Raw genomic sequence first — 21,030 nt, 5'->3', positions numbered from 1 at the left:
CTAGGCCACCCAGATGACCCCCCCCTTTTTTTGTGATAGAGTTTTCTTAGAGGGGTTGCAGTCAGTTTCATTATTTATAATAAATGCTTCATGCTTTAAAAGGTGATGAGATCATATACTGCCTGCCTGCTCTCTCTCACTTTCTCTCTCTCTCTCTCTTAAGAAAGGGAACTCTCCCAAGGAAACACTTTTTATTTTTTCTCAATAAAAGACCACATAAAGACTTGGAGCATAATTTAATAGATACTTATCTTTATCAAGCCTGTTGCTTATAGTCCCACTTCAGTGTTTTGAAGGAATGACAGTGGTCTGGCTCCCAAGCAGATTAGTTTTCAGAGGTGTCCTGAAGCCACCTCTGAGCCAGCATTCCCTGGAGTAACCTGGTTGTATTTCTTTTGGACTGTGACATGGAAAGCTTAAAGAAATAGAGAAGCTGTCTGATGCTGCGTTTTTCCAAAACATATTGCCTACCCATGCCACTGTTGATGGGCCCTTCTAGTATCGTGTACTATGACTAGTATAGCTTATTATTACTATACTATATTATAATTAAATATATTCTTATTACTGTTATATTATGCCGACCAGTACAGTATATAGTTGGTGATCAGAATTTTGGAATGTGATTGGAAAACTAAGTGCATTAGAAATTGCCAAGCCCTAGTAAGAGAAAGAGTGATGACTTGAAACTGAAGAATTACTGTAGCTTTTTTTTTTTTTTCATGGAAAAGAGGCTGAGTTGTAGTAACAATTCCCCTTTGCGCTTATTCTGAATTGAAGTTCATTTATTCTTTAAGGAAAATGTACAGATAAATATTCCTGTGAACTCCTGAAGATAAGTCTTGGCTACTTTAGGGAAAAAAAAGTGAAGGTGTTGGTTTCTCTAGGCCATAGGATCTATGATAGAATATCCTCATAGCTTTAGGAGTTTTGAGCTGTCTTTTCTCCAAGCAGAATGTCCTCTAACAGTACGGTTGGCTTGGTTTTATATAAACCTGTTGGAGCTTGGATTTTTGTTTTTTGACTTGAAGGAGGCACCAACTGCAGCCTTTGAGTCCACTTTTAGCTGCAGTTTAGCCCTTCTGTGTACCTACAAAGTAAATGCCATGTAAATAGGAACCCAGGATAGGGTTACTTGTTCTGAAAAGGTCATGTACCAACTGCAGTTGCTGAGTAAGTGTTCCTGCATCTAGGGGTGTTTATAACAGTCTTGTTTCCATTTCTTTCCACAGAGCGTAGTGAAGCTCATGAGGGGCCTGCTGCACTGCATGATCAGACAGGTATGGCATTGTTAACAACTCCCACTCTGATAAAAGCACATTGTAATAGTGTCTCTACCCTTTAGGAAATGTTCACAGCTTATACTCTTTCAATTTCACAAATAGTAGATGCTGATTTTAGAAAATTTGTAGAATCGAGGCGGGAAATGTCACCCGTGACCCCACCACCCAGTTACCACTGGAATGTTTCCTTCCAGTCTTTTTCCCCCCCTACAAATGCCTTTTTAATATACTTCATCATTACTGTACATGCAATTATGTACACCGAGTAAAGATGATACAAGCCTGTAAGCCCTCATATGAAATCCTTGGGACCAGATAAATTTTAGAATTCAGACTTTTTCAGATTTTTCAGTCCAGGGCAGATACTAGAATATTACGCTCTCAGCAGGTCCAGAACAGCACTATCATCAAAAACAGTAATCTCTCCATAGGGAAACACGCATTTTCACACTCAGTGAAATACATAAAAACTACAAAGAGCCCCATGTCAATGTGAATCATGTGTTGCCACCAAATGAATTTTGGCACAAGACTTAAAGAGGAAGAACCTTTGTGGCAGTATTTTAGATTTTAGGATTGGAGATTAGTGCCAGAGACTTATATCTCCTTGCGTTCATTTGCATTTTCCTGACCTTGAATGAACTTGAGCATCCTTTCCTGTGTAGACTGAAAACTTGCATTTCCTCTGTTAATTGCCTGTTAGGTCCTTTGTCTATTTTTCTTTTGGGCTGTCTCTTTCTTGACTGTTTGAGGAGTTGCTATACATTATGGATATTAATGTTTTGTCACATACACTACAAATTTTCTTAGCAGCCTGTGGTTTATCTTTTGGGTTTATGATCTTTTTTCATTCAAGAGTATTTTACTGAAAAAAAGTGTTTTACTTTTATCCTAGGAGATCTTTACATATGTTGCACACATTGAATCTAAGCTGACTTTCTTGAGACCAAGATTACATTCTATTAGAAGAAGCAGTCGAGGCCCAGATTAAGAAAGTGACAAAGCGAAGGCAGACACTTAACGACTGAGCCACCCAGGCGTCCCTCCGCTCCGACTTCTGAACTTCTTTATCAGTGCTCTCTCGCCTGGGGTAGCTCATTGACATCATTTCTTTTTTCCCCTTCTCCTCTCCTTTTTTTTTTTTTTTTGGTATTTTAGATATTTGTATTTTCTGTTTTCCACCTTACCAAATAAGTTTAAAGCCACCAACTTCATGAACCTTATTTAAAGGTATAGTAGTTTCTATCACATATCAGATGTGCATATAATCAAATCTCAGTTTCAGGAACAAAGTCTTTCAGTTGTGTCTTGCAGGATGTTTCCTTTCTGACATCTGGTTTCAGCCTTCATTCATATGTTTTCTGTCACTCCAAGTTATCTCTCCCCAGCTCTTTTCAGTACTCCTTCAAAATAGATCCCCTTATCCTAATTTCCCTCAAAATTCCTCCCTCTGTTTCGGGAACAAATGTACCTTTTTTACAACTCAGTTGTCTCCTACTAAGCTGTTCACACTCAACCCCTCTGCATCTCAGTTGATATCTACAGTGTGGCATAACCACCGTCTTAAGAGTAAAAGAGAGGTAGTGAATAGGAAATAGCTGGCTTTAACTGGCACGATATTTTAATTAAATTGCTTAAATTAAAAAAAAAACAGCAACAACAGCAGACTTTCCTAGTTGCCTCAGTGTAGAGAAAAGGAAGTAACAGTGTACTTTAAATGTTCACCATCGCCTGAAAACCAAATGCAATGATATATGTTAGAGTACCATAGAAGGACGGCATATGGGCTGATGTTTCTGCATTGCCTTCTTTTACGGTTCTTGTTTTTTTCAGGTGGATAAAGTCGAATCCTTCAAGTATAGTCAGAGTACCAAGGATAGCCTCCACGCCAAGTACAATACCAAAACCTGTGCCACCGTAGTGGGTGATGACCAGTGGGGACACCTGCAGTTGGACGCTACCTCCGTGTACCTGCTGTTCTTAGCACAAATGACTGCCTCAGGTCAGTACCGGGACAGAATGGCAGGAAGCCAGTGCAGTAAGGAGCACTTGCTCCGGCACACGTGGCTTCTCCCAAGGTGTTGACTGGCAAACGACATGGCTGTTGACGTTGCTCAAAGACATACTGTGGAAATACAATATTTTGCAATTTTTTTTTTTTACAGAGAAACAACTCTCTGAGGTCTAGTTAGTAGTCTTTTACCTTGAAAAATAAGTCTGGAGTACTAATTAATTTTTTTTAAATTGAGAACCAGGAAATCTGGGGTAGATTTTATTTAGATGGGTATTTTTATCTTTCATTAATCCTCAGATACCATGAGATGGTGAGATGGGAAAGAAGGGCTGGGGTTTATTGCTTGTTCTCATGCTATGCACTGACCAGCCTTCAGTAAGTATTAACATAAACTGAATCACCTACTTTATACCACTCTTTATGTATATAGTTTGCTTATACAAGGTATCTATCTAAAGGCATCTAAATTATATTAGATTATATTAAGGGAATTAATTTAGGAATTAGAATTCAAATATTTATCTTTTATTATGGAATAATATACCCTTTTCAGATGGTTTTGTTATTAGCTTTAGATGCTTTACCTGAAAAAGGAAAATGTAAGAACCAACATAATTCCCTTTTATTTCTTCTGACTTGGGGAGGACAATGAATCTGATTACACTCAGTTTGTAAATTAAACAGAACCTTTTGCAGATCTTCCTGAGTAAGTAAATGTACACAGAATACCACATTTTTGGCATTCAAATTTCTTTATCTTCCTATCTGGCTATAGAACTCCTAAGTACTAAGGACATATCGAATCGTCCCAGAATATTCTTGTTCTCCTTTTCTTGCATAAATAAATATTTGGTGATAAAACCTTCCTTTTTTTCCCCTCTGGAATGCACTGTCCAGAAGCTGAATTACCTTTTATTAAAATTATAACATGGCTACTCACGTACTCCCATCTTTTGGAGGGGAGACTCCTTCCTGAATAAATATATTTTTAGGTTTTATGCATTTAAATAGAATGGCAGCTATAATTCCATTTCTAATATTCTTTTAATACCAACTCTGGAGTGTTTTTCTACAAAGCAAATTGTCTAAGTATTTCTTAGGGTTTTCATTTTGAGTCCAGAAAGGAAGCAGAAATATACTAAAGAGGCTTATATTAGACATACTCATTCCAACAAATATTTGTTGATTTCTGACCTAATATTTGATTTTCACCTCAATAAGCTGACTTCGATAGGTGCTTGGAAAAAAGATGGATATAATTCAATCAGGCCAGGTACCTGGGTGACTCAGTCGGTTAAGCATCTGCCTTTGGCTCAGGTCATGATCCCAGGGTCCTGGGATCGAGCCCCAGGTCAGGCTCCCTGCTCAGCGGGGAGCCTGCTTCTCCCTCTGCCCCTCCCCAGCTCGTACTCTCACTCTTTCAAATAAATAAATAAAATCTTTAAAAAATAATTCGATCAGGCCTTTGCAGAATAAATAGGAATAAGTAGAATTTCACAAGTCAGAGAAGGAAAGGGAATAGCATGGCTACAGCACAAAAGTTGGAAAGATACTGGCCACCAAGGTAAGACTGGTTATGGTCTATGGCTAGAGTATAAGAAAGATCTGGAAAAATGCCAGAAGATGAAGCTAGAAAATTGGAGCTAGCTGTTTAAGGGCCTGTAAATCATGTTAAGTAGTTTGGAGTTTAGTCTGTAGTCATTAGAGAACCACTCAAGGTAAATAATCAAGAAAGTTTCAGATGATTCACCCCAGTAGCAGGAAGATAGATTGAATGGGGGAGAAAATTAAGCTGGTGAACTAGTCAGGAGATTAGTGAAATACTTTAGGCAAGAAATGATGGAGAACACATGTAAGGCAATAGCCTTGAGGATGGAAAGGATAGATGTGAGAGATAATCAGTAGATAACATATGAATTATCTTCATGGAAAATTTTCATCTTTCATGGAAGCAGTTCTCTGCACATGTTTGACTCTTAAAAATCTCAATCTTGGTTAAAAGAGAGGCTTAGACAGAAGCTGACTGCCCTTCCCCCCAGCAAAATAAGCATAAATTGTGAAAATACATTTTAAAAACCCAACCATTTAGTCACTGGACATTGGCCTAAGGGCATACGGCAAGTAGAGAAACATTTATTCAAGCAAATCTAAATCTTGTTAAGAGCAGTGAGAGTGTGGCATTTAGACCACAACCTACTCCCTTTCTCACCCCACTCACCATGACAGAAGCACTACTCAGCATGGATGCAGCCAAGAACATAAGGCTTCCTCTTCCCCTAGCTCCCAGTTTAGGGCTATGATGTCTCCCCGAGAGAGGTTACTAGCATTTCTCATTCTCCCCACCTCTGTGTTAAAGAAGCTCTGGTCTAGGGGCGCCTGGGTGGCGCAGTCGTTAAGCGTCTGCCTTTGGCTCAGGGCGTGATCCCGGCGTTATAGGATCGAGCCCCACATCAGGCTCTTCCGCTATGAGCCTGCTTCTTCCTCTCCCACTCCCCCTGCTTGTGTTCCCTCTCTCGCTGGCTGTCTCTATCTCTGTCGAATAAATAAATAAAATCTTTAAAAAAAAAAAAAAAAGAAGCTCTGGTCTAGCCAAGAATAACTAAGAGGTCCAGAACTCCGTTCCTACTCCTCAGTCCCACTCATGGAGCTTAACCCCAGGCAGAGCAGTCCAAATAATAGGCCCGGCCCTTCTTGCTAGTAGCATGGAGGGAAAGGCAGGCCACAAGAACATAAAAGCTCCATAGATCTTCCCAAGAAAACTGACTTTATTTGGAACTGACTGTGGGGAAAGTTCCAGTCTAGGGGCACTCTGAAAAACAGTGGAGATTTTTGTTCTAAGAAATTAAGAGGAGTCCGGTAGCTCAATAAGAGCAACAAGCTAACCCGTAGACTAGCTAGAAGTTTTAGCTGGGAACCAAGGACAGAGACAGCTAGAAAGAGTTATCCTAGGGTTAGAACAAGTGTCAAAGGCTGGCCTCAAAATCCTGAAATGGGGCTTGAGTTTAATTGGATGAGACTGTGGAACAATTTTTACTGCAGGACAATATACAATGTAATAGAGCAATCAGCTGGCAATTGGTGGAGGTTAACAGCTGAGTATGATACCAACAGAGGCAGACACTTAATAGACCACGGAACACTAAAACAAAAATTACGGTCTTCCTTGGGTGACAGTGTTTATGCCCAAGGCTACATCCTCCGAGGGACAGCATCAGAGGCTGTGTACTGTGGGAAAAATAGATTTCTTTGAAATGGTCCAGCTAAGTCACTAAACAAATAGCAAGTACGCATAAACAAGCCCCATACTGGAGGGTACCGATATATCTGTAGACTTTCTACAACATATTATCTGCAATATCTAGTTTTCAACAAAACGTATGAGACATGCAAAGAAACAGGAAAGTGTGAGTTAACACACACAAAAAAACAGGTAACAGAAACGGCCTTTGAGAGGAACCGTCATGTTGAATATAGGAGACAAAGACTTCAAAGCAGTTACTATAAAAATGTCCAAAAATCTAAAGGATACCATGCTTAACAAAGTAAAGGAAAATATGATGAAAGTATTTCATCAAATAGAGAATATCAATAAAGAGATAAAAATGAATCAAATAGAAATTTTGGAGTTGAGAAGTATAGTAACTTCTATTTTTCCAAATTTTTATTTCAATTCTAGTTAGTTAACCTATAGTGTAATATTGATTTCAGAAATGGAATTTAGTAATTCATCAGTTACATATAACACCCAGTGCTCATCATAACAAGTGCCCTCCTTAATACATATCACGCATTTAACACATCCCCCAACCACCTCCCTCCATCAACCCTCAGTTTGTTCTCTGTTGTTAAGAGTCTCTTATGGTTTGCTTCACTCTCTTTTTTTTCCCCTTCCCATATGTTCATCTGTTTGTCTCTTAAATTCCACAAGTGATTGAAACCATATGGTATTTGTCTTTCTCTGACTAACTTATTTTGCTTAACATAATACTCTCTAGCTCCATCCACATCATCGTAAATGGCAAGATTTCATTCTTTTTGATGGCTGAGTAATATTCTGTTGTGTATCTCTACACCACATCTTCTTTATCCATTCATCAGTCAGTGGACATTTGGGTTCTTTCTATAGTTTGGCTATTGCTGATAATGCTGCTATAAACATCAGGGTACATGTACCCCTTTAAATCTGCATTTTTGTATCCTCTGGATAAATACCTAGTAGTGCAATTGCTGGGTCATAGGGTAGCTCTATTTTTAACTTTCTGAGGAACCTCCATACTGTTTTCCAGAGTGGCTGCACCAGGCTGCATTTCCACCAGCAGTGTAAGAAGGTTCTTCTTTCTCCACATCCTCACCAATATCTGTTGTTTCCTGGCTTAACTAATTTTAGCCATTGTGACACGTGTGAGGTGGTATCTCATCATGGTTTTGATTTGTGTTTCCCTGATGATGAGTGATGTTGAGCATCTTTTCATGTGCCTGTTGGCCATCTGGATGTCTTCTTTGGAAAAATGTCTATTCATGTCTTCAGCTCACTTCTTAACTGGATTAATTTGTTTTTTGGGTGTTGAGTTTGATAAATTCTTTATAGATTATGGATACTAACTGTTCTAAAGAAAAGATTCATGGCAGACCTACTCTTAGTTTCAAAGGAGAAAAACACTTTGTTGATATTATAAAAATCTAATAGAAACAGAAAGAAGAAAATGGAAATCTGCACATATATGAGGGCAATAAAGGAGCATAAGACAGAGTTACATCAAATTGGGTACTTACAACATCCAATTTCATTAGCTGGAGAAGCCCCTTGGAGATAGCCAGGCTGGAGACCCGATTGAGAGGTCTGGACAGAGAGTCCTCCCCTCAGGTGAGAGTTCCAATTGACCATCCCCATCAGGGCTGTATTTATAGGTCAAATGAGGTGGCAGGTGATGGGGTCTGAAGTTAAACAATTGTTTGCTTACGTGCAGTTTGGAGCAAGCTGCATTCCTATGTTATCGTATCTTTACATATTCAAGGATCCTGGGCTAGGTGTGCTTGCCTCTCCTCCCAGATTCCACTGGGGGATGGCAGCCCTGGAGCTGGAGGGGATGTAAGACAAAATTTATAGCTCATGGCATCCAGACCAAAAGGGCCAATTCTGACCTGGAGGCCAGCTAATGTCAATTAATCAGGCTCCCAAGGTCACTTATGCAGCACGAGTGTCACAAATAACATTCTTTAGCCCACCTGTGTAGGTGCAGGTCGAGGTGGTCAGTTATGCAAAACAAATCATAGAAACCTCTGTCCGTGCAATACACTAACCCTTTATGAGGTAAGTCAATTGCAAATATCTTCTGCCATTCCATATGTTGCCTTTTAGGTTTTTTAAAAAGATTCTATTTGTTTATTTATTTGAGAGAGAGAGTGAGTGAGAGAGAGAACACAAGCAGAGGGAGAAGCAGACTCCCCTGCTGAGCAGGGAGCCCAATGAAGGGCTAAATCCCAGGACACTGGGATCATGACCTGAGCCACCCAAGTCCCCCTGTTGCCTTTTAGTTTTGTTAGTTTTTTCCTTCACTGTGCCTTTTATTTTGATGAAGTCCCAATAGTTCATTTTTGCTTTTGTTTCCCTTGCCTCCAGCAGTGTGTCTTGTAAGAAATTGCTATGGCCAAGGTCAAAGAAGTGGCTGCCTGTGTTCTCCTCTAGGATTTTGATGGTTTCTTGTCTCACATTTAGGTCCTTCATCCATTTTGAATTTACTTTGTGTATGGTGTAAGAAAGTAGTCCTGTTTCATTCTTCTGTGTGTTGCTGTCCAGTTTTCCCAACACCATTTGTTGAAGAGACTGTCTTTTTTTCCATTGGATATTCGTTCCTGCTTTGTTGAAGATTAATTGACTATATAGTTGTGGTTCCATTTCTGGGTTTTCTATTCTGTTCCATTGATCTAGGTGTCTGTTTTTGTTCTAGTACCATACTGTCTTGATCACTACAGCTTTGTACTATAACTTGAAGTCTGAAATTGTGATGCTTATAGCTTTGCTTTTCTTTTTCAAGATTGCTTTGGCTTCGGGGTCTTTTGTGGTTCCATACAAATATTAGGATCGTTTGTTCTAGCTCTGTGAAAAATGCTGGTGGTGTTTTTGAAAATTTCACTAGAGAGGCTGAACATATTTGAGCTGGCAGAAGAAAGAGTCAGCATACTTGAAGATAGATCAACAGAGATTATGCAATCTGAAGAACAGAAGAAAAAAATAACAAAGAAAAATGAATAAAACCCAAGAGAAATGTAGGACATGATTTAGAGCATCAACTCATGTGTAATGAGAATATCTGAAGGAGAGTAAGGAGTGGAAAATATATTCAAAGAAATCATGGCTGAATACATCTCAAATTTGATGAAAAACATTGATGTATACATCAAAGAAGTTCAATGATCTCCAAGTAGAATAAATAGAGATCCATACCCAGAAACATCTTAGTAAAAATATTACTCAGCTATCAGAAAGAACGAATTCTCAACATTTGCTGCAACACGGATGGCACTGGAGGAGATAATGCTAAGTGAAATAAGTCAAGCAGAGAAAGACAATTATCATATGATTTCTCTCATCTATGGAACATAAGAACTAGGAAGATCGGTAGGGGAAGAAAGAGATAAAGAAAGGGTACAGAAGGGAGAATGAAACATGAGAGACTATGGACTATGAGAAACAAACTGAGGGCCTCAGAGGGGAGGGGGGTGGGGGAATGGGATAGACCGGTGATGGGTAGTAAGGAGGGCACGTATTGCATGGTGCACTGGGTGTTATACGCAACTAATGAATCATCGAACTTTACATCGGAAACCGGGGATGTACTGTATGGTAACTAATATAATATAATAAAAAAACATTAAAAAAATTAAAAAGCCAAAAATAAACAGAACATCTTGAGAGCAATATGAGAAAAATTACTTGTCATGTACAAGGGAACCCAAATAAAGTTATTAGCTGACTTCTCTTCAGGAAAAAAAAAATGGAGGCCCAAAGGAAGTGAAATGATATATTATTCAAAGAAGAACCTGTCAACCAAGAATCTTATCCAACAAAACTATCAGAAATAAAGTGAAATGAAGATGTTCTCGGATAAATAAAACCTGAAAATTTGTTGCTGGTAGACCTACCTCATAAGAATTATGAAAAGAAGTTCTTCAGCTTGGAATCAGGCAACCCCAGATAGTAATTGGAATCCATACAAAAAAAAACCAAACTACTTGTGAAAGACAAATACCACATAATTTCACTCATATGTGGAACTTAAAATACAAATGAATGAAGAAACAAGACAAAATGAAAAAACAGACTCTTAAATACAAAGAACAAACTGGTGATTGCCAGAGGAAAGGTTGGTTGGGGAGGGGACCGGGTGAAATAGATAAAGGGGATTAAGAGTACACTTAACTTGGGGGCATCTGGCTGGCTCAGTAAATAGAGCATAGGACTCTTGATCTCAGGGTCATGAGTTGAAGCCCCATGTTGGGCATAGAGCTTACTTTTAAAAAATAGGTTAAAAAAATTTTAAAAAGACTACACTTAACTTGATGAGCCCTGAGAAATGTATAGACTTGTTGAATCATGATATTGTATACCTGAAACTAACATCATACTGTATGTTAATTATACTTGAATTTTTTAAAAAATGAAAAAAGACAAAAATAGAGAAAAAAGAGTGGTAAAAATAATTATAAAATACAATATAATTACATATCTCTTCTTTCTTAACTGATCTAAAAATCAATTGTGTAAAATAGTATAATTGTATGGTTGGGGCTATAGCATATAAAAGTATAATATATTTGATAATAACAGAATTAAGGAGGTGTGTGGGAACAAAGCAATACTGAATTAAGGAAATAATACCAAATGGTAACTCAAATCCACAGGAACAAATGAAGACCACCAGAAATGGTAAATTACAAGATTAATATTACAAAATATAAGTATCTAATTTCCTTTCAGCTTCTTTAAAAGATGTAAAATTATATAGAGAGGTTCGAGATGATGGTGGCTGAGTAGGAGGACCCTAAGCTCATCTCGTCCCACAAACACAACTTAGATAACTATCAAATCATTCTGAATACCCCAGAAATCAATCTGAAGACTGACAGAACAAACTCCACAACTAAGGGACAGAAGAAGCCACATCAAAGAAGGTAGTAAGTGCGTAGACATGCTTTAGGGGAGAAACAGGTCGTGGGGTGCTACCAAAGGGAGAGAGCTGTGGTTGGGGGGCTGGGAGAGGGAGAAAGGGAGGAGCACATGAGAATGCACAAGGAGAACATTTCCTCAAAGCCATTGGCTGGGAAAATGAGAAGGGCTTACTTTCCTGAGTTCTTGCAGCCAGCGGGGCTTAAGGACTGGAGTTTTAAAGATCAGCATGCTTGTTTGGGAAGGAGCCATGAGGGCACTGCCCTACTCCTGGATAGAAGGCAGACAAACAACCCGGGGGCAGATGGTGTGGAAACAGTGATCTGAAGGGCACTTGGGGCACACAGAGGGGAGATTATTTGCCCTTCCGGGAGCATGTTCCTGAGATGCAGAGTTCAGAGAGACGCCTCTATGGGGACAAAGGAGTTGTTTGGCACCATTTCCTTCCCCTGCCCCTCACCATAAACACAGAACCACCTGTGGGAAGAAACACATTGCCCACACTGGCTGCCAAACATGCTTACACCAAGCCCCCCCTCCCCTGTGTTCTTGCGGGACTGCCCTTCCCAGTCAGGCTTGCTTCAGTCCCAGTATGGCAGGTCCCTTGCCCAGAAGACCAGCAGAAAAACCTGCCCACACCATGTCACCTGACCAGAGAGTTTAGCAGGGCTGCAGTTTTGCTGGACATGGTGTCAGGTCTCATTTCACAATCAGACAAGAGCATTAGTTTAAACTAGTTAAAATGCACCACATTATGGCCAAGGACCAAACACTGCCCACTTCAGGCAAGGAGAGCCTCTGCAGATGCCTGGCCTGAAGGATAGAGCAACCAAAACATGACAGCAGATGCATGTAACACATACCAGTGACACATCCTGAAGCACCAGACCCTGGACACTATATGACCTCTTCTTCATAAAGCCATTATTCTCAGGAACAGGAAACATATGGGCTTTTCTAACAGAAGAAGCCAGAGATTTAGACAAAATGCCAAGACGGAGGAATTAATCCCAAATGAAAGAACAAGGTAAGGTCATGGCCAGAGATCTAAGTGAAACAGATAGAGGTAACATGCCTGATGGAGAATTTAAAGCAAAAATCATAAGGATACCAGCTGAGTTTGAGAAAAGAATGGAAGCCTTCAAGGAGGCCCTTACCACAGAGATAAAAGAAATAAAAAAGAATCAGAAAGAAAAAATGCAGTAACTGAGAATGGGAATAGGCTTGATGCAATGAACACAAGGCTGGAAAAGAAGAGAAATGAGTAAGTGATGCAGAGAACAAAATAATGGAAAATAATGAAGCTGAACAAAAGAGAGGAAGAATGATGGAAACAAGAATAGACTTAGGAAATTCAGTGACTCCATCAAATGTAGTAACATTCATATTGTAGGAGTGCCAGAGAGAGAAGGGGACAGAAAATTTATTTCAGGAAATAATAGCTGAAAACTGGGGAAGGAAACAGACCTAGATCCAGAGGCACAGAGAACTCGCATCAAAATAAACAAAAGCAGGGGCGCCTGGGTGGCACAGCAGTTAAGTGTCTGCCTTCGGCTCAGAGTGTGATCCCGGCGTTATGGGATCGAGCCCCACATCAGGCTCTTCTGCTATGAGCCTGCTTCTTCCTCTCCCACTCCCCCTGCTTGTGTTCCCTCTCTCGCTGGCTGTCTCTATCTCTGTCAAATAAATAAATAAAATCTTAAAAAAAATAAACAAAAGCAGGCCCACACTGAGACATATTGCAATTAAATTTACAAAATATAGTGATAAAAAAAATCACTATAAAAAAAGCAGCAAGACAAAAGAAGTCCTTAATTTACAAGGGAAGACCCATAAGGATAGCTGGAGATTTCTCTACAGAAACTTGGTATGACAGAAGTGAGTGGCATGATGTAGTCAAATGCTGAATAGGAAAAATCTGCAGCCAAGAATCCTCTATCCAGCAAGGCTATCATTTGGAATAGAAGGAGAGAGAAAGGACAAACAAAAACTAAAGGACTTCATGACCACTAAACCAGCCCTGCAAGAAATATTGAAGGGGAACTATTTGAGTGGAAAGGACAGACCAAAAGTGACAAACACAAGAAAGGAACAGAGAAAATCTCCAGAAACAATGATATAACAAGTAATAAAATAGCACTAAATACATATCTATCAATAATTACTCTGAATGTAAATGCACTGAATGCTCTGATCAAAAGACATAGAGTGTCAGAATAGATTAAAAAAAAAACCAAAATCCATCTATACACTGTCTACAAGAGACTAATTTTAGACCTAAAGACACCTTCAATTAGAAAGTGAGGGGGTGGAGAAACATTTATCATGCAAATGGACACCAAAAGAAAGCCAGAGTAGCAATGCTTATATTGGACAGAGTTGACTTTAAATAAACACTGTAGGGGCGCCTGGGTGGTGCAGTCGTTAAGCGTCTGCCTTCGGCTCAGGGCGTGATCCCGGCGTTCCGGGATCGAGCCCCACATCAGGCTCCTCCACTAGGAGCCTGCTTCTTCCTCTCCCACTCCCCCTGCTTGTGTTCCCTCTCTCGCTGGCTGTCTCTCTCTATCAAATAAATAAATAAAATCTTTAAAAATAAAAAAAAATAAACACTGTAACAAGAGATGAGAAGGTCACTATATCATAATAAAGGGGAAAATCCAACATGAAGATCTAACAATTGTAAATGTTTATGCACCCAACATGGGAGCACCCAAATATATAGAACAATTCATAAACATAAAGGAACTCATTGATAATAATAAAATGATAGTAGGGAACTTTAACACCCCACTTACATCAATGGACAGATCATCTAAGCAGAAAACCAACAAGGAAACAATGGATTTGAATGACACACTGGACAAAATGGACTTAACAGATATATTCAGAATATTCCATCCCAAAGCAACAAAATACGCATTCCTTTCACATGCACATGGGATGTTCTTCAGAACAGATCATATACAGAACAGATCTGGGTCACAGATCAGGCCTCAACCCATACAAATCAGATCATACCATGCATCTTTTTTTACCACAAGGCTATGAAACTTGAAGTCAACTGCAAGAAAAAATTTGGAAAGACCACAAATGCATAGAGGTTAAACAACATGCTACTAAACTATGAATGAGTTAACCGGGAAAAGAAAGAAGAAATTTTTTAAAATACATGGAAATAAATGAAAAGGAAAACACAATGGTCTAAAATCTTTGGGATGCAGCAGAAGTGGTCCTAAGAGATAAGTATATAACAATACAGGCCTACCTTAAGAAGCAAGAAAAGTCTCAAACAGCCTTACCTAAAGGAGCTAAAAAAAGAACAACAAAACCTAAAACCAGCAGAAGGAAAGAAATAATAAAGACTAGAGCAAAAATAAATTATACAGAAAATTAAAGAACACAATAGAACAGATCAATGAAACCAGGAGCTGGTTCTTTGAATATATTAATAAAATTGTTAAACCTCTAATCAGACTTATTAAAAAGAAAAGAGAAAGGACCCAAATAAATAAAATCAAATGAGAGAAGAGAAATAACAACCACCAACACAGAAATACAATTACAAGAGAATTTTATGAAAAACTGTATGCCAACAAATTGGACAACCTGGAAGAAATAGATTAATTCCTAGAAACACATAAACTACCAAAACTAAAAGAGGAAAAAATAGAAAACATGAACAGACCAATAACCAGCAAAGAAATTGAATCAATAATCAGAAAACTCCCTACACACAAAAATCCACAGCCAGATGGTGTCACTAGCGAATTCTACCAAGCATTTAAAAAAGAGTTAATACCTATTCTTCTCAAACTATTCCAAAAGACTGAAAAGGAAGGGAAACTTCCAAATTCATTCTATGAAGCCAGCATTACCCTGATACCAAAACCTGATAAATACTCCACTAAAAAAGGAAATTACATGCCAATATCCCTGATCAACATGGATGCAAAAATTATCCACAAGGTACTAGCAAACCGAATACAACTGTACATTAAAAGAATCATTCACCATGATCAAGTGACATTTATTCCTCGGTAGCAAGGGTGGTTCAAAATTCTCAAATCAATCAACATGATACACCACATTAATAAAAGAAAGGATAAGAACCATATGATCCTTGCAATAGATGCAGAAAAAGCATTTGACAAAGTACATCATTCATGATAAAAATCCTCCACAAGTAGGGTTAGAGGGAACATACCTCAACATCATAAAGGCCATATATGAAAAAAAAAACACAGCTAATATCATCCTCAATGGGGAAAAACTGAGAGCTTTTCTATGGTGAGGAATAAGACAAGGATACCTACTCTCACCACTGATATTTAATGTAATACTAGAAGTCCTAGCCATGGCAATCAGACAACAAAAAGAAAGAAAAAGCATCCAAATTGATAAGGAAGAAATAAAATGTTCACTATTTGCAGATGACATGATACTGTATATAGAAAACCGTAGGGGCACCTGGATGGCTCAGTTGGTTAAGTGTCCAACTTGTGGTTTTGGCTCAGGTCATGATCTCATGGGTCATGGGATTGAGCCCCACATCAGGCTCCCCACCCAGCAGGAAGTCAGCTTGAGATTCTCTCCCTCTCCCCCTCCCTCAACACACACATACACTCTGTCTCTCTGTGTAAAATAAATAAATCTTAATAAAAGAAAACCCTAAAGACTCCATCAAAAAATTGCTAGAACTGATACAGGAATTCAGTAAAGTCACAGGGTACAAAATCAACATACAGCAATCTGTTGCATTTTTATACACCAATAATGAAGCATCAGAAAGAGAAATCAAGGAATCAATCCCATTTACAATTGCGCCAAAAACCACAAGATACCTCGGAATAAACCTAACCAAAGAGGTAAAAGACCTGTACTCTGAAAACTATAAAACATTGATGAAAGAAATTGAAGATGACACAAAGAAATGGAAAAACATTCCATGCTCATGGATTGGAAGAACAAACATTATTAAAATATCTGTATTATTCAAAGCAATCTACACATTTCATGCAATCCCTATCAAAATATCAATAGCATTTTCCACAGAGCTAGAACAAACAATTCTATTATTTGTATGGAACCACAAAGACCCCGAATAGCCAGAGCAACCTTGAAAAAGAAAAACAAAGCTGGAGGCATCACAATTCTGCACTTCGAGTTATATTACAAAGTTGTAGTGATCAAAACAGTATGGTACTGGCACAAGAATAGACACATAGATCATGGAACAGTATAGAAAATCCAGAAATGGGGGTGCCTGGGTGGCTCAGTTGTTAAGCGTCTGCCTTCGGCTCAGGGCGTGATCCCAGGGTCTTGGGATTGAGCCCCACATCGGGCTCCCTGGTCTGCTGGGAGCCTGCTTCTTCCTCTTCCACTCCCCCTGCTTGTGTTCCCTCTCTCGCTGGCTGTCTCTTTCTGTCAAATAAATAAATAAAATCTTTTAAAAAAAAGAAAAAAAATCCAGAAATGAACCCACAACTATATGGTCAATTAATCTTTGACAGTGGGGGAAAGATTATCCAATGGAAAAAGGATAGTCTCTTCAACAAATGGTGTTGGGAAAACTGAACAGCAACATGCAGAAGAATGAAACTGGACCATTTTCATACACCATGCACAAAAATAAATTCAAAGTGGATTAAAGAACTAAATGTGAGACAGGAAACCATCAGAGTCCTAGAAAAGAACACAGGCAGCAACCTTTGTGACATTGGCCATAGCAACTCCTTACCAGATATGTCTCCTGAGACAAGGGAAACAAAAGCATAAATAAACTATTGAGACTTCATCCAGATAAAAAGCTTCTGCACAGCAAAAATCAACAAAACTGAAAGGCAGCCTAAAAAATGGGAAAAGGTATTTGCAAATGACATATCTGATAAAGGGTTAGTATCCAAAGTATATAAAGAATTGATGAAACACAACACCTTAAAAACAAATAACCCAGTGAAGAAATGGGCAGAAGACACAAATAGACATTTTTCCAAAGAAGACATACAGATGGCCAACAGACACATGAAAGATGCTAAACATCATTCATCATCAGGGAAATACAAATCAAAACTGTAATGAGATATCAACTCACACCTCTGTGAATGGCTAAAATCAACAACACAAGAAACAATAGGTATTGGCAAGGATATGGAGAAAGGGAACCCTCTTGCACTGTTGTTAGGAATGCAAACTGGTGCAGCCACTCTGGAAAACATATGGAAGTTTTCCAAAAGTTAAAAAAAAAAAACTACCCTATGATTCAGCAATTACAATACTAGGTATTTACCCAAAGGATACAAAAATACTAATTCAAAGGGATACATGCACCCTGATGTTTATAGCAGCATTATTAGCAATAGCTAAATTATGGAAAGAGTGCTGATGTCCATTGACTAATGAACGGATAAAGAAGATGTGATACACACACACACACACACACACACACACACACACACACACTGGAATATTACTCAGGCATAAAAAAGAATGAAATCTTGCCAATTGCAAAGACGTGGATGGAGGTAGAGTATATTATGCCAAGTGAAATAAGTCAGAGAAAGATAAATACCATAGGATTTCACTCATATGGAATTTAAGAAACAACACAATCATGGGAAAAAAGAGAGAGGCAAACTAAGAAGCGGACTGTAAACTATAGAGAACATACCAATGGTTACCACAGGGGAGGTTGGTGGGTTGAGGGGTTAAATAGGTGATGGGGATTAAGGAGTGCACTTGTGATGGGCACTGGGTGTTGTATGTAAATGTTGAATCACTAAATTGTACACCTGAAATTAACATTAAACTGTATGTTAACAACTGGAATTTAAGTAAAAACTTTTAAAAAATAGAAGAATCCAAAAGTGATGCGATGTCACTTCTGAGACTAGGTTACAAAAGATTGTTACTCCTGTTTTGCTAGCAGACTCTCTATTACCTTCTCAGCTTACACATTTTCATAAAGCAAGCTGCCATGTTGGAGTAGTCCATGTGGCAATAGACAAGAGGAAATGAGGCCCTCACTCTAACAGTCGTGAGGAATTTAATCCTAGCACCAACCACGTGAATTTGAAAACATATCCTTCCCCCTTGGAGCCTTGAGATGCCCAAAGTCCCCCCTGCCACCTTGACTGAAGCCTGGGAGATAACTTGAGCCCCAAGACCCAGCTGAGCTCTGCCTGCATTTCTGACCTGCTGAAACTGTGCAATAGTAAACATGTGTTCTTCAAAGTCAAAAAATATATAGAGTAATAAAACAATGTATTGAGTTTTTAACATATATACATATAAAAGGATTTAAAAAGATATGCTGACAGCAACTATAAGAAAGCTGGAGTAACTAATCTCAGAAAAAAATAAGAATTTAAAATAAAAACTGTTACTAAGGTTAAAGAGGAGCATTTTAGAATGATTAAAGGATTAATCCATCAGGAAGGTTTAACAATTATAAATATTATATGCATTTAACAACAGAATCCCAAAATACATGAAGGAAAAGCTGGCAGAATTGAAAGTGGAAATAGATAATTTAACAATACTTGAACATTTTAATACCCCACTTTCAATAACGCATAGAACAACTAGGGAGAAGATCAACAAGGAAATAGAAAACTTAAGTAACTAGACCTAACACACATCTATATAACTCTTCATCCAACAACAACAGAATACATATTCTTCCCAAGTACACCTGGAACACTCTCCAGAATGGACTGTATGATAGGCCATAAAACAAACCTCAAAAAGTTTAAAAGGATTCAGATCACACAAAGTATAGTCTATAACCAAAATGGGATGAAATTTATGTGATATCTTTAATTTTTCAACAATGAAGTTTTCAAAGTACATGTTTTACACTACTTTTCTTAAATATATTCCTCAGTATTTCATTTTGAGGGTACTGCAATAGGAATTATTTTCTTAACTTCATTTTTGGTTTGTTCATTCTTAGTGTAGAGAAATACAATTGATTTTTCTATATTGATCTTTACCCAGCTATCTTCCTGAACTTGTTTACTTTAGTTTTTAAGTGGATTCCTTAGGATTTCTATATATGAACTTATCATCTACAAATGGAGAGATTTGTAGTGTTTCATTGAACTGTTCCACTTTATCTCTGCATTTATTGATATTCTTGTGATATCTTTGTCTGGTTTCAGTGTCAGAGTAATACTGGCATCAAAGAATGAGTTTGCAAGTGTTGCTTCCTTATCTATTTTTTGGAAGCGTTTGTGAAGAATTGGTAATAGTTCTTTAATTATTTGGTAAAATTTATCAGCAAAGCTATCTGGACCTGGGTTGGGGAGCTCGGGTGGCTCAGTCAGTTAAGCGTCTGCCTTTGGCTCAGTTCATGATTCCAGGGTCCTGGGATCGAGCCCCACGTCAGGCTCCCTGCTCAGCAGTGAGTCTGTTTCTCCCTCTTCCTCTGTCCCTCTGCCTGCTTGTACATGCTCTGTCTCTCAAATAAATAAATAAAAATCTTATCTGGGCCTGGGTTTTTCTTTGTGGGAAGTTTTATATTACTGTTTCTATCTCTGTTAATTATGGTTGATCTGTTCAGATTTCCTTTGCTTCTTGAGTCAGATTCAGTAATTTCTTTCTAGAAATTTGTCCACCTCATCAAAGTTATCCAGTGTGTTTGTAAACTTTAAGTTTACAGTATTAATTCTTTGTATTTCTGAAAGGGTATAGTGATGTCTCATCTGTTAGTCTTGATTTTAGTAATTTGAATCCTCTTTTTCTCTTGGTCAGTCTAGTTTTGTTACTTTTGTTGATCTTTCTAAAGAATCAACTTTTGGTTTTGTTGATTTTCTCTATCATTTCTTTTTTCTCTATTTCATTAATTTCTGCTTTAATATTTCTTATTTCATTCTTTATGTGTGCTTTTGCTTTAGTTCTTCTTTTTTAGTGTGTGGTAACTAACTAGAATTTAAATAAAAACTTGAAGGAAAAAAAGAAAAACAAAATAAAAATAGGGAACACATAAAAAATAAACAAAAATAAAATGAAAATGAAGGATCTCGTCAAGAAAGTTACAAACAATCCAGAATATGATAGAAAGTATTGACAAATGACATATCTGATAAGGGACTTGTATCTATAATATATGAAGTACTCCACAGCTCAATAATAAAAAGATAGATAACCTAATTTTAAGTAGGCAAAGAATCTGAGTTGACATTTCTCTAAAGAAGATATTTAAATGGCCAATAAGTACATGAAAAAATGCTGAACATTATTAGTCACTAGGCAAATGCAGATCCCAAAATGAGATACCATGTCACACCCCCTAGGATGGCTAAAATCGAAAAGACAGACAACAAATATTCCTGAGGATATGGAGAAATTGGAACCGTCATACACTGTTAGTGGGAATATAAAATGGTACAGCCACATTGGAAAATAGTCGTCTGGCAGTTCTCAAAAGGTTAAGCAGAATTACCATATGATCTAGCGATTTCACTTCTAGGTATATGCCCAAAAGAAATGAAACAGTGTTCACTCAAAAGCTTGTGTATATACATGAATGTTCATAGCAGTATTATTTATAAGAGCCAAAAAGTGGA

The 21,030-nt window shown here is 38.1% G+C and overlaps 1 protein-coding gene across 10 annotated transcripts in view; it reads left to right on the top strand.

Moving 5' to 3' along the window:
• Positions 1 to 21,030, top strand: part of PHKA1 (phosphorylase kinase regulatory subunit alpha 1) — a 143,902-nt gene that overhangs the window by 7,665 nt on the left and 115,207 nt on the right. For all 10 annotated transcript variants that reach the window (XM_026485755.4, XM_048213381.2, XM_026485760.4 and 7 more), the window contains exons 3-4: positions 1,233 to 1,280; positions 3,117 to 3,285. In XM_026485755.4, the coding sequence (XP_026341540.1) occupies positions 1,233 to 1,280; positions 3,117 to 3,285 (217 nt within the window). The remainder of the gene's footprint in view (positions 1 to 1,232; positions 1,281 to 3,116; positions 3,286 to 21,030) is intronic.

This window comes from Ursus arctos, chromosome X (genome assembly GCF_023065955.2).
Source record: "Ursus arctos isolate Adak ecotype North America chromosome X, UrsArc2.0, whole genome shotgun sequence".
In the NCBI taxonomy this organism is placed as follows: Eukaryota; Metazoa; Chordata; class Mammalia; order Carnivora; family Ursidae; genus Ursus; species Ursus arctos.
This window is presented reverse-complemented; position numbering and strand designations above follow the sequence as displayed.